Raw genomic sequence first — 17,974 nt, forward strand, 5'->3', positions numbered from 1 at the left:
CATTAATTCCCATAATAAAAAGACATAGTTTCTGTTATTTAGTACTTTATAGTATAGTAGAGTTGCCTATACTCACTTAAGTGATAAAGACTTTTATAGAGTCAAGGTAGAGGAGTGGAAAAGATATTCCATGTAAATGGAAACCAAAAATAAACAGGAGTAGCTATACTTATGTCAGATAAAACAGACTTAAAACAACAACAGTAAAAAAAGACAAAGAAGGTCATTATATAATGATAAAGGGATCAATTCAACAAGAAGATACAATAATGTATGAACCCAATACCAGACCACCCAGATTCACAAAACAAATACTATTAGACCTAAGAAAAATATAGACAACAATACAATAATAGTGGGGACTTCAACATCCCACTGAGAGCACTAGACAGATCATTGAGATAGAAAAGCAACAAAGAAACACTGGACTTAAACTGGATTCTAGAATAAATGGACCTAATAGACATTCCCAGAACATTCTACCCAACAATTGCTGAATTACATTCTTATCAGCACATGGAACATTCTCCAAGATAGAACATATTTTAGGCCACAAAATAAGTCTCAATAAATTTTTAAAAATTGAAATCATATCAAGTATCTTTTCAGATGACAGTGGAATGAAACTAGAAATCCATTCCAAGAGGAACAAAACTATAAAAATACATACAAATTAAACAACCTGCTCCTGAATGATCTTTGGATCAATGATGAAATCAAGATGGAAATTAAAATAAACTTTGAAAGAAAAGAAAAAAGTGACACAACATATCAAAGCCTCTGGGATACAGAAAAAACAGTGCTAAGAGAGAAGTTGATAGCATTAAATACCTACATCAAAAAAGATTAAAAGATCACCAATTAACAGCCTAATACTGCACCTCAAGGAACTAGAAGAATGAGAACAAACCAAACCCAAACCTAGCAGAATAAAAGATATAACAAAAGTCATTGCAGAACTAAATGAAATTAAGGCCAAAAAACAATACAAAGTATCAATGAAGCAAAATATTGGTTCTTTGAAAAGATAAACAAAATCAACAGATAAAGAGAGAAGGTTCAAATAAGCTCAATCAGAAATGAAAAAGAAGACATTACAACTGATGCTACAGAAACACAAAAGATCATCTCAGACTACTATAAACATCTCTGTACCCACAAACTAGAAAATATAGAGGAAATGGATAAATTCCCAGAAACATACAACTTCCTAAGCTTGATTCAGGAAGAAATAAAAAACATAAACAGGCTAATAACAAGTAGTGAGATTGAATCAGTAATAAAAAAAATCTCCCAACAAAAAAAAGCCCTGGTCAAGATGAATTCACAGCTGAATTCTTCCAGATGTACAAAGAACTGGTACCAATGTTGCTGAAACTCTTCCAAAAGATGAAGAAGGAGGGAATCCTCCCTAATTCTACAAAGCCAATGTCACCCTGATACCAAAGTCAATATCACCCTGATACAAAGAAAGAAAACTACAGACCCATATCTCTGATGAACATAGATATAAAAATCTTCAACAAAATATTAGCAAATCAAATTCAATAGCACATCAAAAAGATAATACACCATGAACAAGTGGGTTTGATTCCAGGGATGCAAGGATGGTTTTGCTTATGCAAGTTAATAAATGTGATATATCAAATAAACAGAATTAAAACCAAAAGCCATATGATCATCTGAATAGATGCAGAGAAAGCATTAACTGATAAAATTCAGCATCCCTTCGTGATAAAAACCCTCAACAAACTAGGCACAGGAAGAATGTATCTCAAAATAATAAAAGCCATATATGACAAACCCATAGCCAATACCATACTGAACAAGGAAAAGTTGAAAGCATTCCACCTAAGAACTAGAACAAGACAAGAATGCCCACTTTCACCACTTCTATTCAACATAGTGTACTGGATATCATAGACAGAGCAACAGGCAAAAGAAAGAAAAAAAGGGCATACAAATTGGAAAAGAGGAAGTCAAATTATCTGTTTGCTAATAATATGATCTTATGCCTAGAAAACCCTAAAGACTCCTCCAAAAGACTTAAAGATTTGAAAAATGAATGCATGCTACCCCAGGGTGAAGGGAAGACATTAACTACCAAGCAGGATAATAGCATTATCAGATTTGAACTTCCAAAAAGTCACTATTATCTGCAGTTTGGGATGAAGTAGAGAAAAGGGAGATGGAAGGGAGGGGTATAGATCTGTAGCAATCTAGATTAGAACTGATGGTGGCTTGAGAGTAGACACGGGCAGAAGATTCAAGAGATGTTTAGAAGCTAATAATCAACATGAATTGTAAATAAGTAGATTCTGGGTCAAAGGGACATGGAGTTCAAAGATGACTAATAGCACACAGTAGTTGGTTAATAAATATGAGTTAAAAGCATCAATTAAAAAAAGAAAGATTTATGACTTGGGCACTGGGTGATTTTGGTGGCTCAGTTACTGAGCCTTTTCTGTTTAAGAGTTATAGAAAAAATTAATTTCCAAGGAGCAGGAAAGAGAATTTCCATTTTCAAGACATGATTACAGTTTTTGCTGGTCTAAGGCTAATAAATCTGCAACCTAACAAATGAGAAAACTACAGAACAGAATGAAAAATAAGGAAAACTGAATCTCACTTCCTCATGAAACCACTGGAGCATTACTTAATTAAGCTTTCCAATTATACTCAATTCACATTATAATTAAAATTTGCATTACTAGCTTTCGAAGTTTCCTCTGGTCACCGACTGCTATGATGTCTCCAAGCAACCCTCGTGCTTTCCATAGATAACACATTATAATGCAGTGCTGTGCACGTGGCAAGGTCTTAAGAGAGGTTTGATGAATTACCTGGCTAGATATTTGTCCTACATTTGGAATTAGTTTTCTTTTAAATAAAGCAGTGTATGAAACTCTTTCATTGTAAACTAAGTGACTTGCACAAGGTCACTCATCTTACTAATATCAGAATCAAGGCTGCTCCAAGTTTAGTGCTCTTTCCGTTGTTTTTTTTAGGAAACCTATGACTTATTCAAGAGGCTCAGAGATTCTTCTTGCTTACTTTGGCCTACAGACTACATTTGATTATGAGGCTCAAATCTTGTGTCCACCTTGATTATAATTCATAAATCTCTTTGTCTTGCACTTTGAAATCTTAGCACATGATATTTCTGTTCAGAAGTCCTTTCATTTTACCAGGAAATAGACATCATTGAAGACCGAAAGAAAATCCTTACTTTCTCTAGAATATTGTCTTTTCCACCTATAAAAATGAAGCATACTTAGGCAGATGACAAAATTTGCTATTATTACTGTATCAATGGTTAGAGCAGAAGTTTTAATCTGGCTGCACATTTAGAATCATTTGGGGAGTTTTAAGTATCCTGATGCCCAGGGTTTACCCCAGAACAATTAAATAAGAATCTCTGGGGTGGGATCTAGGCATTAGTGTTTTTAAAGCTCCCACATGATTTCAATGTGCAGCCATAGTTGAGAATTCCTAGGGTAGAGCAATTTGATGAAAATGATGAACTCACACACAAGCACCTCTTACTTAATGTTTTTTTTCTAGCCACCAGGTGGCAGCATCACAGTACCGCATGCATCTTGTCACCTCTATTGAGTGGACGTGGCAATTTGTATCTGTGATACTAATTAATAGTATTTTTGAAGGGTCCCTCCAGCTAGAGAATAACATTGACTTTTCTTCCTGCTAATCTCTGTTGCTTTGTTTGCCTAACAAAACCTTTGAATATATTTATTTCAACAGGTTGAATTAGCAGGAACTATATTGTAAACCATAGTTGAGTAGAAAAATACAAAGAACACAGATTTTGTAATTTTGCATTCAGACAGTTTTGAGTTTAAATATTGCCTGCACCATCTACTGATATATTATTTAATCTTTTTGTGTTTCAGTTGCATACCTTAGGAGAGGAGGGTTGTCATAAGGACTAAACAAGATAATATATGAAAATCAGCTTAGTATGAATGGTACTAAGATGATGAAGATGTTGAGGAGAAAAGTGATAATACCAGGATAGAGTCAGTTATACAAGATCCAGGAAATCCCAGGATACAGTACTTTTTTGTTTATGGTCTTTCTTTTCTGCATGTGGGTCTTTTCCTTCCTTCCTTCCTTCCTTCCTTCCTTCCTTCCTTCCTTCCTTCCTTCCTTCCTTCCTTCCTTCCTTCCTTCCTTCCTTCCTTCCTTCCTTCCTTCCTTCCTTCCTTCCTTCCTTCCTTCCTTCCTTCCTTCCTTCCTTCCTTCCTTCCTTCTTGTGTGTGTGTGTCCTACTATTCAGATTCCACTGGGGACTACTTCATACAAATAAACATGCTTTAGCCTCTTTCATTTAAAAGAACAAAGGATCAAAGCCAAGGTTTCTTTTTTTACTATACCTTTGTCTTTAGCAATGGGAGTGTGTCTTCCACCTTTATAGCCAAGACTCTGTAAAATATTAGTCCTTATTTACTCACAATTACTCTAGTTCACTTTTCAAACCTTGAAAAACTGCTTTCTGTAAAATCACCAGTGCCCTCTTAGGTGCCAAGTCCAAAGAAAACTGGCATCTTATGTATCTGTCCATTTGAACAGTCTGACAACACTCTCCTTCCTGCACCTGTCCCCTTTGATTTCCATGGTGACAACACTCCTATTCTCCTCCAGCCTCCATTGCTGGGTCTGGGTTGTTTTCTCTTCCCTTAGAATTGTGTATCCTATTAGTTCTCTCCTTATCACCCTAATTTCTTCTCTCCCTGGAAGTGTTATCTTCCACCACAGCTTCTTTGTTAAAGCCTTTTAATAAACCATGCATCTTTTGTCAAACATCAAACTGCCAAGGTTGATAAGAAAAGAAAGCATGTTTCAATAAAACACAGTATCATTTACTTTGTCCAGATGCCAAATTAATAGAGAATGCACACACGAGAGGCAGTGATATTTAAAGCTTTCGTCGGCATCTTAGACAAGGTAGCAGATGAGGTGATGGATACCCCAATTACCCCGATTTCATTACTACACATTGTGTGCCTGTATGAAAACATCACATGCACCCCATAGATATATATATAACTATTATGTACCCATAATAATTAAAAATAAAAGATTAAAAATAACAACAAGCAAAGCAATAGAACACAGAGCGATGCTTAATTAGGAAGGAAAAAGCGGAAGACAAATGATTGTCATATGGTTCAGGCATGACTGGTAGGGGGAAAATGTCAACTCAGAGCTCAAAGATGGATAAAAGGAACAACTTTGTACAACTTAGATTTCCCATATCTGGTTCACATCTATTCTGAGACTCATATGTACAGTGGTCTTGATGTCCAAGATATTTTGACAAAACAGATTTAAGAATGTAAGTGTTGACTTCTTGTGTGATGGTTGCCAGCCCTAGCTTCATGTGTAGACGGATACAAAATTGGAGCAGAAATCAGAATGGCAGGCCCAAATTTGTCTTCTGTAAGTATCTTTAGTAAGTGTCAAATTATCCAATTTAATGTTTATTCAACCCATAAGAAATTCTTTTATTCCATCTTTCCCCATAAGAGATCATAAGTTTTGTTTCTAACTCTGCCACTAATTAACCCTACAATCATGGGCAAATCACATGTGCTCTCTGAGTTCCTGTGTTCTCATTTGAAATCTGTACAAGGGTAATGCTCTCTTTCATTATTAACATTCACAATGCTGTTAAAGAAAGAATTGTCTTGAAGACTAAGAAAAAAATAAATTCACGCATTTTGCTCAGTGAAGTATTATTTAAATATATGATATAAAATGAAGTCACAAGAAAGAGCAACTTTTATCTTGGGAGAATCAATTAGGCATTGAATAGATATTTGTTAAAGAGATCTCTTTAGTAAGAAGTCATGGCCAGTAGGAAGAATTCCATAGAATTCTAACAGAATCTGTATTCTTCAATCCCAGATTTATTATATAGGATTGTACTCTTCTACATAGGTGGGGAAAGAGAACAACTGAGCAGTCAAGTACCAACTGCTCTTTAGCGGATGGAGGCAGGGAACATTGTGGGTCACACATCACACGCTGATGATTCTGCCAAGCACATGTATGTGTGTGTGTTAGAACATTGCTCTCTTTGGATTCAATAAACCAACAATAATCAATTACTGTTTAATATCATAATTTAAAGACATCTTTATATGAGCGTACCCTTTTTTTTTTTTTTTTTTTTTTTTTTGAGACAGACTCTCGCTTGTTGCCCAGGCTAGAGTGAGTGCCGTGGCGTCAGCCTAGCTCACAGCAACCTCAAACTCCTGGACTCAAGCAATCCTGCTGCCTCAGCCTCCCGAGTATCTGGGACTACAGGCATGCGCCACCATGCCCGGCTAATTTTATACATATATTAGTTGACCAATTAATTTCTTTCTATTTATAGTAGAGACGGGGTCTCGCTCTTGCTCAGGCTGGTTTCGAACTCCTGACCTCGAGCAATCCGCCCGCCTCAGCCTCCCAGAGTGCTAGGATTACAGGCGTGAGCCACCGCGCCCGGCTATGAGCGTACCCTTTTATTGTAGGTGACATTTATATCCCCTCTTCAAAAAAAAAAACAAAACACCAAAACCTGAAAATATAGCTCATTTTCAGAGGCCCTTGAACAAAAATTATAAATGCAAGTGTGCTTAAAGCAGCCCTCTTGGTTTTTGCTTTCTCTCTTTGCAGTTTGTTTGTGATTAGAGTCTATGTACTTTGTATTCTATATATCAGCAACAGCTGTACACTGAAGCTCTAAGGAAAATCTCCTCAAAATAGCTTTGTTGCAAAAAGAAAATGGCATTTATGAACTTTGGCAGGATCTGTACTCTTGAGCCATGTTCAGTTTTAAAACTTGAATGGAAAAATCCGCTGCGTGAATAAGCCAGCTATGCGGGATCTCTAGCTGAGTCTATCGTTGGAAGAAGAGAGAGGTACCAACAGTGCACAGAGCTCTGGGGGCTCTGGGGGCATCTGCCCACGTGTCCTGCAGGGTCCTGGACAAGGCTACTTGGGTGGGGCCCTGACCACAGCAGTACACATGCTCAGGAAGAGGTGAAGCAGGAAATCTACCACTTGGCCAAGCGTCTTTGTAAAACCAGAGCTTGCTCGGCTTTGCAGTAGCTTCCTTAGATAACATTTTCACAGATTTTCAAAAATAGCTTCATTTGACTCATTCAGTCTTAAGTCATAATATTCTTATAATTTGGGAGTCCTTTTTAGTTTGAGGCGGAAGGTCCTACATCAGTCCGGTCCTGAGAGCAGTGCCTGCTCATCCTAGTCCCCTCACCTTTCTGTGGTCAGGGTTCTCGTGTTCTTATAATTGTCATGGGGCCATTTTGCTTGGTTGTCAGGGTGCTGACTGCTACCGAGAAGAGCTACTCAGCCAGCCACATGTGAATTGCAGGAGCTGGTTGAGAACATTCTGCCCTGGTGGCTCTTAGAGATGCTAAAGGAATGTCTGGCCCATCGGTAGTTATTTCTCAATACCTCAGTATTATGCTAAGTTGCCTCACTACAACTGGACAAAGTCTTCTGTTTTCATAGCCAGCTACTTCTGCAGGATGTGAAGGGCCTCCAGCATGCCAGGCTAGCATGAATATTTGGGTCTGTCGTGACTCAGGCTCCTAGAGATTCTGAATGCATTGCAGAAGGGCTACTGTTAGCGCTAGGTTGCTGCTCAGTGGCCAAAGAGCCTCCCACAGAAGCCAGAGGCTGTCTCTGAAAATCTTGTCCAAAAGCCTTTCTTACAACAGCCATTTTTGAGCCCATGTTCTCATGGGCTTGAGTTGCTCTTGTTGAGTGCCTCTTAGTTTCTCACAAAAACTATTGCTTTTGGAGTATTGGACAAGGACTAATTCTAGGGTCCCCTGTGTCATGGTACCCTAAATTTTATAGCTATTCTTTGTGCTTAACCCAGTGTCAGCCAGTGTAGCTCCTCAGCCCCATCTTTCTCTACTTCATGGTGACTTATTTTTTCCAAGAGATTTTTTTCCCCCATGTTACTTAGCCTGAATTGGAGCTATTCAAGCTACCACAATAGATCTCCCCAAGTAAATGTCAGGAAGAAGAGGTCAGGGAGTTTATTTGAGACTCTCCTTCCTGGAAGGCATGTGCGTTGGTGAAAATCTCTCCTTTTCCGCATCTGAACTCCATAGAGGAAGAGGCACACTGACTCCATAAGTCAGACTGGAGTCCCTCTCATGTCATTTGTCTTAGAGAGGACTAGGCAGGGGACCACTTGAGGGCTTCAAAGTGGCTCACCTCTATAGACAACTGGCAGTTTCTTCTGCCTGAGGGGGGAAAAAGATTGAAATCATTTAAATATTGGACACTCAGCAATATATAAAGGTATTTTGTGATGCTTCAAGAAAAATAAAAGGTGGCTTTGGTGTAAATATTTCTTTATATTGAGGACTAGTGCCATGGTCTGATAGCAAGAAGACCATGGATGGTCTTCTTCAGGGATGGTCTAAAAATGTAACAAAATCCTATCAGTTTGGGATAGTTTTGGTATAGCTCTGTTATAGGGCAAGTGAGGAAAGAGATATTACAGCAGCTTCTGGACCGTTGTAATCAAGTGTCTTGTTTGCTTTCTAAAAGACCAGTGATTAGTTACTCTGCGTGGGCTGTGAATTAGATGTTGGGAAGTGAGGATCTGGGTTGTGCTGCTTTATTTAGTGAGCAGCAAATACTGTAATATAAATGAATCCTCGAGAAGTTCGTGTAGAAATTTTAACTTCTGAACTACTGTAATTATCTTGTAATTTATGTAATGTTCTGACCACTACCAAAACTAATCAATGACAAGGTATTCTCATGCATTCTAAGAGCTTAGTTATGTTTAGGTTTGCAAAGTTGATTGTTTGTTTTTACTTGGCAGCCTCCACCTCAGATATATGACAAACAGTTGGATGAAAGAGAGCACACCATCGAAGAATGGAAAGGTGATTCTACTTTAAAAAAGTATTCTATTTTTTTAAATTAAAACTCAGAATGTATCCTCAAAGCTTTTCATCTGTTAGTTTATACTAATAGCAATATTGCATTTGCTCAAGAATAAAAGGAATTAACTGTTGATTTCTTTTTAAATAGTACTGATTGTTGAAGTGTTCATCATGGTGGGGGCAAGCTTCAGTTTAGAATTTCAGCATTAAACTTTCCATGTTTATACATAAAATTATCACAAGAAATATAATATTAAAGTTAATTCTGAGATAATTATAGACTTTAGAGAATAAAAGATAGTTAATACAGGAATTCCACTGGATTTACAAGTCTTGATGATTTAAATAGAAAATATGTGTATCTAAGTAGCTTATTTCTTTCTTAAAGTAAAAAAAAAAAGGAATAAATGATTACATTAATTCATTTTTTTCAGCAAAATGTTTCCAAACACATACTGCATCTTGAAGATTATACTCAGAGTGAAACAAAGCAGAAAAACAAATTGAGCTTATGAAAAATTGTTAAACTAATACACAACAGAATAAATATGAGAAAACCAAAGCAGATTGTAACAAGTGATCAGATAAAATGGGGAGGAGCATAAAGGAAAGATCAGAAGGGAAGAAACTTTTAAGCTACCTTAAAGGAATTAAATGTAAATTTGGAAGGAAAAAAGGAAAATACCAGATGGGAGGCTAAGAGGAGAATAAGAACAAAAACATGTTATAAGGATTGTTAAGGGGTCATGGTAAATATGGAAAAATGAGCATATAAGAAGATTCCAGATGGTAGGTGGAAAAGTCTTGCTTTGATCTAAGTAAGGACAGGAAGATAATCCTTAGGAGTTCATGAATAGGATATAACCATCATTTGAGGATATGGACTAAATAGTGAGAAATTTGGGAAATGACTACTTTTAAAAGATGGTGATATATTGTAAGCCATTGCAAAGCAAAAATGGGTAGAGCTACATGATTTTTAGATAAAAGGAGCAAAGTAAAAAAGGACTGAATATATCTAATTTAACTCTAGCAACAAGAAAGCCAAAAATGGATGCTAGTTTGGGAATTAACAAAATAAATTTTTTTTATGTGTTGGGTTTTAGGCAAGTTTAGATTTACAAATATAAGATATGAGTCTGGGAAAAAAATACAGTAAGAGATGGAAATTGTAAGGGTTGGAAATAATTTAAAATCGTGAGAAAATGTGCATTTCCTAGGGAGTGAGTATAAAAAGAAAATGGATATTCAAAAACAGAGCCATTAAAATCCTTAATAGATGAAGCTAGAATGCATCAGAAATTCCCCCAAAGATTCAGAAAACAAGTAAAATGTGTATGCTGCATACATTCATTTATTCAGCTGCCTTATTGAGTACCTACTTGTGCCAGGCTCTATGCTAATTGCAAGGAAATAGAGAAATAGGGAAATAAAGCAATCCTAATTGATTGTTCTTTTCCTCAACCCCATCAAAATGTTATTATTTTTCATTAGCTAATGAATTTCTCTGTAGAGTAAGGAGAAATTTGTTTTCTGTAATAACACCGATAACTGTTTCTTACAGAACTTATCTACAAGGAAGTAATGAATTCAGAAGAAAAGACTAAAAATGGAGTAGTAAAAGGACAGCCTTCTCCTTCAGGTACTCACTCTCAGTGAATAACCGAGAAACCAGTACTTTCGTAATCTCTGGCCTTTGTGTAAGGGTTGTAGCCAATAACATTGCTCATCAAGCCTATGGACAAATGCCACATGATTGTTTCCCTATAATGATTTCAGTATTTGGGGTGGCATTCATTCTGATCGTCGTGATTATAATGATTCAGCACAAAACCTTTTTCAGAACTTATTTTAAGATAGTAGTGAATCCTGAAGGAATGTCAGCATGAGCTGGTTGAAGGGTAAGTGCTTCTCGTCAAAATGCAGAACCATAATGACCTCTTGACCATCAAGTTACCGTGGAGAAATCCCTCCAGCCAGAACCTCTTCCCTCATTCATTCTCAGTGTTTGAACTCATCTCAAGGTTAATGTGCCAAGATTTGAAGGTCTACCAAGTTGGGCTCTAATTAAAGTCAGCTTGGAAAATCTTTAGTTTGTTATCTCTAACACACGTTTGTATGGATGCATATTTGGCTTATCCTAGTAATGTGCTTTAGGATTACTTGAGACTTCTACGTTCACATATTAATGCTAAAATATTTTCTTCCTAAGATGTATGCTCTGGATATAAAGAGTTTTAGAAAATGTGATGAATTTTTTCAACCTTAAAATACTCTCAGGTCATGCTGGTAAGAATGACACGCTTTCCTCACCAGTAGACTTGAGGAAATATCCAGTTTTATCCCAAGTCTTTCCCTTCCTCAAAGAAGGTTAAGGGAATCACTGGAGCTGTCTCCCACACCGCCCTCCTTGCTCACTCTTCCTGGCATCCAGATTGACACAAGTGTGCAGAAGCTGTGTCTGACTTATTGGCATGTTCTGCCTGCTGCCTATTACATAACCCAAAGATGGAATTCCACTGCCTCAGATACCACCTGCTAAGGCAGAAAGACTCCTTGTTTTAAGAATTTTTATAATGGCCAGAACTTATTTTCCTGTAATCATTAAGAAGCTTAAATACCAGGATTTAGCAAAGAGTCACCTAGCATCTTAGGCTGGGACTGGACAAATTTTAGGAGGCCCGTTTTATTCATCTTTAGTTCAAATTATCATTACTTCATATTTTTATACCATCTTACCCCAAAAGACTTTTCATCTGTCCCCAAAGAACGGGATCTTTCCTTCCCATGGGTCCCGCTAGTCCCTGTATTTCAAATATTGGGTATCTTGTTTTTTGCCCCTTATTGATTGTACGTTCGTTGAGAAGACTGAATGCAATTATCTTTGTGTACCATGCAGTGCCTAGGTGCTGCGCCCTGCACATGGTCGTAGCTCAATAAATATCTATTAGTTTGAAAATGGCCACTCACTTCTTCCCTCAGCCCGTTTTTTGGCATTATTCCAAACACAGAATTCAAGACAGGATCAGACCTTTAATACAGTATATAATTTAGTATGTTCTTATAACACTATTATAAATGTTATTCACCCTATTAATCTCCATGAAGATAAATGGGCCAAGTATTAAGTATATAAATTGTTGCTATTGGCGTTTGTTTGTTCATGCTTCAGATAAAGATTTGCTGCTTTCAGGTGGTTATTTGATTCATTCATTATGGGAAATGCATATCCATGAATTTTTTTGTAGTCCTGGTTAGTTTAGTTTGTTAATGATTAATTCTAAAATCTGCCACTTGGGCTTTACCTAAATGAGAAGGCTCAGCCACTTTTTAACTGTTCCAACTACCTGTAACAATTGACAATTATCTACATATACACGTGCCCAAAACAATAGTTGACTGGCTTAACCAATTTATAGTTAAAACAATTGTGGATTCAATCTTTAACTATATAGTTTTAAAGGAAAAATATCTACGACAAGAAAGAAAGAAAGAATTTAAGATTATCACTCTCACCATATTATAGTGATGCTTTTAAAATGCAAATAGGAAGTTAAATGTGCATTTGCAGAAAAATTGAGAAATCATATGTATATCACATATTATATGACACATTTTGGTATGATATATTTCCATGTATCATGGACAGAGTGTAGACCTGCCATGTACTGAAGCCAACACTACCAGCTCATGGGAGCCAATTGTGTACATCTCTTCTCAGCTAGGAGTTTACTCTTGGTATATTGGTAGCTTGAAATTAGCCATGGAGGATTTACAACATGGAAATTGGCAGACCCTACCAATTAGGGAATTTTTTTCTCTCCTAGAGAGCCAACTGTTAAATTTTTATTGGTGCACCACTGTGTGTGTGTGTGTGTGTGTGCAGTAAACTATGTTGGAAAGAAAAAGCAATTACTGAAAAAAACATGTTTGAAAAGTCAGCTTTTTTGCATTCTTCATTATATTCACATTTTATCATTAATGTTTGCCTAGCATATTTCATTTTCTAAATAGCTAGGGTAACATAATTCCACAATTGGACTCTTACTATCCAGGTACGGCAACACGGGGAGTCCCGCAGCAAGGGAATAAGTTAGCGCAGTTCCTCGGGGATGCAAGGGTTCTCATACCCAGACCCATGTTACCGTGATGCCTTTAAAATGCAACTAGGAAGTTAAATGTGCACTTGTAGGATAATTTATAGGCTTGAAATTTGTTGATGGAATTGTTGTATATCAATAAGAAATAAATCTAAACTCCAGTTACATTTCTAAATAAATAATTGTACTCCCTTCCGCTATCTGATTTCACTTGCATAGTGATTTATTTCCAAGGATGGCATAGCTGCTTGCTTCCTGAATTGATTTGTAAAGATTGCTGAGGGAATAGCAGTCCATGAATAGAAATTAATTTTCTTCTAAAAGCATTTGTCATAGGATGTTAGTGCTATAACAAATATAGGAGGCCATCTAATTCAGCGACTCTCACGTTCGTTAGCCACCTGCCCCTGATCCCCCTGAGAAGGAAGGCTCCCACGGCAACAGTGTCTTACTGAGATAAGGATGCTGAGCATAAGGGTGGGCAGAGCTTTGTCTAAATCTCTAAATCAAAGACAAAGCTCCCTAGGTGATTTTAACATACAACCTCCCCTTCCCCACTGTGGGCCATATTCCCCACCATGGGAGTATGTCTTAGGGTCTCTAATGTAGTCCAATAATTTTATTTAATTTTTATTAAAAAATATCAACCAGATAAGTTGACACTCAAGATCATATTGATAGTGAATGGACTATAGCTCAGTGATTTCTGCCATTCTAGTGTTTTTCCTAATTCTTTTCATCTACCTTTTTCTTTTTGGTGGTCGTGGTTGGGGGGGGGATCAAAATAATTTCCTTTAAAAAAGAAGAACAATGTTTTCCCCTGAGATGATGAATATGTTTATTAGATAACTTCTAGTTGAGAAATTTTCACTAGCAAAAAGTTACTTCTTTATGTGAAGCCTAATTTTTTTTTTTTTTTTGAGACAGAGTCTCGCTTTGTTGTCCAGGCTAGAGTGAGTGCCGTGGCGTCAGCCTAGCTCACAGCAACCTCAAACTCCTGGGCTTGAGTGATCCTTCTGCCTCAGCCTCCCGAGTAGCTGGGACTACAGGCATGCGCCACCATGCCCGGCTAATTTTTTTTATATATATATCAGTTGGCCAATTAATTTCTTTCTATTTATAGTAGAGACGGGGTCTCGCTCTTGCTCAGGCTGGTTTTGAACTCCTGACCTCGAGCGATCCGCCCGCCTCGGCCTCCCAAGAGCTAGGATTACAGGCGTGAGCCACAGCGCCCGGCCTGAAGCCTAATTATTTTTAAGAAAGTTGAAAGCAGCTAATATCCCTCATTTATAGCCCTATTACTATTTTCAGTTTCTTTTAATTTTGTTTTCAGTGACAAAAATTTGTGATGCTTTATTGATGGTGAAACAATTTTTTGGTGGGGGGTGGGACAGAGTCTCACTCTGTTGACCAGGCTAGAGTGCCATGGCGTCAGCCTAGCTCACAGCAACCTCCAACTCCTGGGTTAAAACAATCCTCCTGCCTCAGCCTCCCGAGTAGCTGGGACTATAAACATATGCCACCGTGCCCGGCTGATTTTTTCTATATTTTTAGTTGGCCAATTAATTTCCTTCTATTTTTAGTAGAGACGGGGTCTCGCTCTTGCTCAGGCTGGTTTTGAACTCCTGACCTTGAGGGAGCCTCCCGCCTCGGCCTCCTAGAGTGCTAGGATGACAGGCGTGAGCCACCGAGCCCGGCCTGTGAAACATGTTTTTAAATATGTATCTCTACCGGTTTTAAATATATATCTCTACTGGTTTTAAATATGTATCTCTACTGGTTTCTCCTAAGTAACATAGACAGAACGGATATTTATCACATGGCCTGGACAAGCAGACATTGTAATCAGACTCAATTCAGTTCATTCCTGTTTAAGAGATTTTCACAAATTGCTTGGCAGCAAATCAACAACCTAAAGCCAAGGTCCATGCCTTGTCCCTTATATCTGTGCTGGCTCTATGGTTTACGAGCCTTCTTTATTGCCCACATGAGAACAGGCTTGAACGGACCATCCAGTAAAGCCGGAAGGTGCTGCAGTCAAGGAGGCATTTCCCACAGTGCAGTAGAGGAGACACACAGAGGCAGATATTTTTCATCTAACTATGGTGGGCTGACTGGGCCCGGTGGCTCATGCCTGTCATCCTAGGACTTGGGAGGCCGAGACGGGCGGATTGCTCGAGGTCAGGAGTTCGAAACCAGCCTGAGCAAGAGCGAGACCCTGTCTCTACTATAAATAGAAAGAAATTAATTGGCCAACTAATATATATAGAAAAAATGAGCTGGGCATGGTGGCGCATGCCTGTAGTCCCAGCTACTCGGGAGGCTGAGGCAGGAGGATCTCTTGAGCCCGGGAGTTGGAGGTTGCTGTGAGTGAGGCTGACGCCAGGGCACTCACTCTAGCCTGGGCAACAAAGCGAGACTCTGTCTCAAAAACAAACAAACAAAAAAACAACGGTGGGCTGGTTAATATCTAGCAACTATCATTTAAAAAAAAAAAAAAAGAATTGACTAGTAGCACTTACCAATTTCTATGGTGTAAATATTCTCACTGTGACCACTTTTAAGCTACCAAAGTGACGTCAGTGAAAACAAAGTTGGAAATGGATGCTAAGAAGCCACTGAAAGCTAGCTCCAGCACCACCAGACAGGGCACATCATTTCCCACCGTTACACTATCCAGAGAGGAACATTCCCATAAAGCAAGCAGAGGTAATGGGAATTTTATAAAAGAAGCACTGGAAGAGTTGGTGCTATATATAATCAGCAACAATAGTCTATAGACTCCTACATTTACAGGTGATAAAGACTCTGGACAGGTTCCGAGCTTTGAGTAATTGAACACTAATTGTAATTTGCATTCAACATTGGTAAAATAGAGGGCAGGCTCATTCCAACACAGAAGGTAAGGATTGCAGAGAACCAGCTGACGAACAAAGGGAGAAGATAGGGAAACAAAATGATTTCCTTTGGCCAAAAAATAGTTTTAACAGTTTCACTTAGTTTAATAGCAGGGAGAAACTTGCTCCCCTCACAGAACCTACCTGGAAGAGTTCACGTAAAAGATACTCAATACCATTTTGTTAAATTGCGTACTTACTTTGTACTCAGCAGTAGACATTATGGAAGACAGGAGAAATAAAGAAGTACAATATAATGAAAGAAGTCAAAGGAAGCCAGGGAAATACAAACATGAGCTAATCCCATAACAAAGCTGTATGTGTAGTAAGGGGCTGCCTTGTATGGCATAACACTCAGAATATTCTAGAAGTGTGCTGAGAATATGCCAGCTATTAAAATAAGTGCAGTAGGAGTGCTGTGTATTTTATAAGCATAACCTGCAGCAAAACACCCTGTTTGTGCAGAACTTACTAAAAGCTACTTTGGCTTTTGCTGCCTTTATTCGGTATTGTTTATACATGTAAATTTGTGTTTTGCCAGAGAAATTTCCTCAATATTCTTTGTGTAATTTCTCTAGCTGTCATTGTTGTGGGTTTGTGTTTATTTGTAAACATCAAATCGTGTTCCTATAAGGGAGCCTTATCTCAGCTATATCTTATTGCACTCTTATTTGGATCATTACTCAGCTTTGACTGTGACAGTCAGAACATATCTACATAATCAGCTTCAGCCAGGATAGGACAAAAAGCCCATCTCAAGAGAAGAGCAAGACTGTTATGTAGAGATACTTTTTTGGTTTGCATTATGCCAAAACTTTATTTTAAAACTTCCAAATTTATTATTGTGTTGTAATTTAAATAAAGCATGGCAGCAAAAATATTTCTGATTCCATGGACATTTTGATTAATTATAACATTCATAAGATATGTATGTCATCATTTGATCAGTTTAGTTTCCAAACCATAAGACACAGAGATTTCTTATTTGAATAAATCAGTTGTATTTCTGCACCCTAGCAATGAACAGAAAACAATTAATTTATAATAGCATCAACAAGAAAAAGATATTTAGGAATAAATTTAACAAAATAAGTACAAACTTTATACTCTGAAAATTGCAAAACATTGCTGAAAGAAATGAAAGAAGACCTATATACACGGAAAGTCATTTGATTGTTCATGGGTTAGAAGATTTAATATTGTCAAGGTGATGATACTCCCCAAATTGATTTACAGATTAAACACAATATCTATCAAAATCATAGCTGCCTTTTTGCAGAAATTGACAAGGTGATCTTAAAATTCACATGGAAATGTAAGGCACACAGAATAGCTGAAACAACCTTTAAAAAAGACACAGTTGAAGGATTTACACTTCCTGATTTTAAAACTTACTATAAATAAGTTTTAAAACTTACTGTACAATATTAAAGACAGTGTGCTACTTGCCTGAAGATACACAAATCATTCAATGGAAATAAATCCTCCCATTTATAATCAATTGATTTTTGACAAGAATGTCAAGAAAATTTTGATGGGCAAAGAATAGTCTTTTCAATACATGGCGTGGGGGCAACTGGCTACCTACATGCCAAAGAATAAAGGTGGACCCCACCTCGTATCCTATACAGAAATGAACTCAAAATGTAGCATAGACTTAGCGTGAGATCTAAAATTATACCTTAATAAGTTGTTACAAAAAGATATATGGGCATCACTTTATATCTGAAGTCAAAACTAAATGTAAACCTGTGGCACCATGATTTGAAAGCCGTTCCATAGTGTAGGAATCTATCATCCAGGAGAGAAATGGACAGCAAGAGAAAAAGCCATCTTACTGTGTCGGGACCGCAATTGATCAGGCCTTTATCAGAGTCCTGTGCCCAGTTTTAATCTCTACCCTTTTATAAGGATGTGGAAAAATTGAAGAAGCTTCCGTGAAGTTCATCATAGTGACATTAAATTATTGGAGACCAGAAGTTATAAAAGAACAAGAAGGCTGTAGCTATTATTTAAACCAAAATCAGGGGGAAAA

The 17,974-nt window shown here is 37.5% G+C and overlaps 1 protein-coding gene across 8 annotated transcripts in view; it reads left to right on the forward strand.

The window, feature by feature from the left end:
• The window catches only part of MAPK10 (mitogen-activated protein kinase 10), a 311,726-nt gene that overhangs the window by 290,934 nt on the left and 2,818 nt on the right, over positions 1-17,974 (forward strand). For all 8 annotated transcript variants that reach the window (XM_075998722.1, XM_012752063.3, XM_012752068.3 and 5 more), the window contains 2 exons: positions 8,879-8,942; positions 10,507-10,584. In XM_075998722.1, the coding sequence (XP_075854837.1) occupies positions 8,879-8,942; positions 10,507-10,584 (142 nt within the window). The remainder of the gene's footprint in view (positions 1-8,878; positions 8,943-10,506; positions 10,585-17,974) is intronic.

Source organism: Microcebus murinus, chromosome 29, assembly GCF_040939455.1.
Source record: "Microcebus murinus isolate Inina chromosome 29, M.murinus_Inina_mat1.0, whole genome shotgun sequence".
Taxonomy (NCBI): Eukaryota; Metazoa; Chordata; class Mammalia; order Primates; family Cheirogaleidae; genus Microcebus; species Microcebus murinus.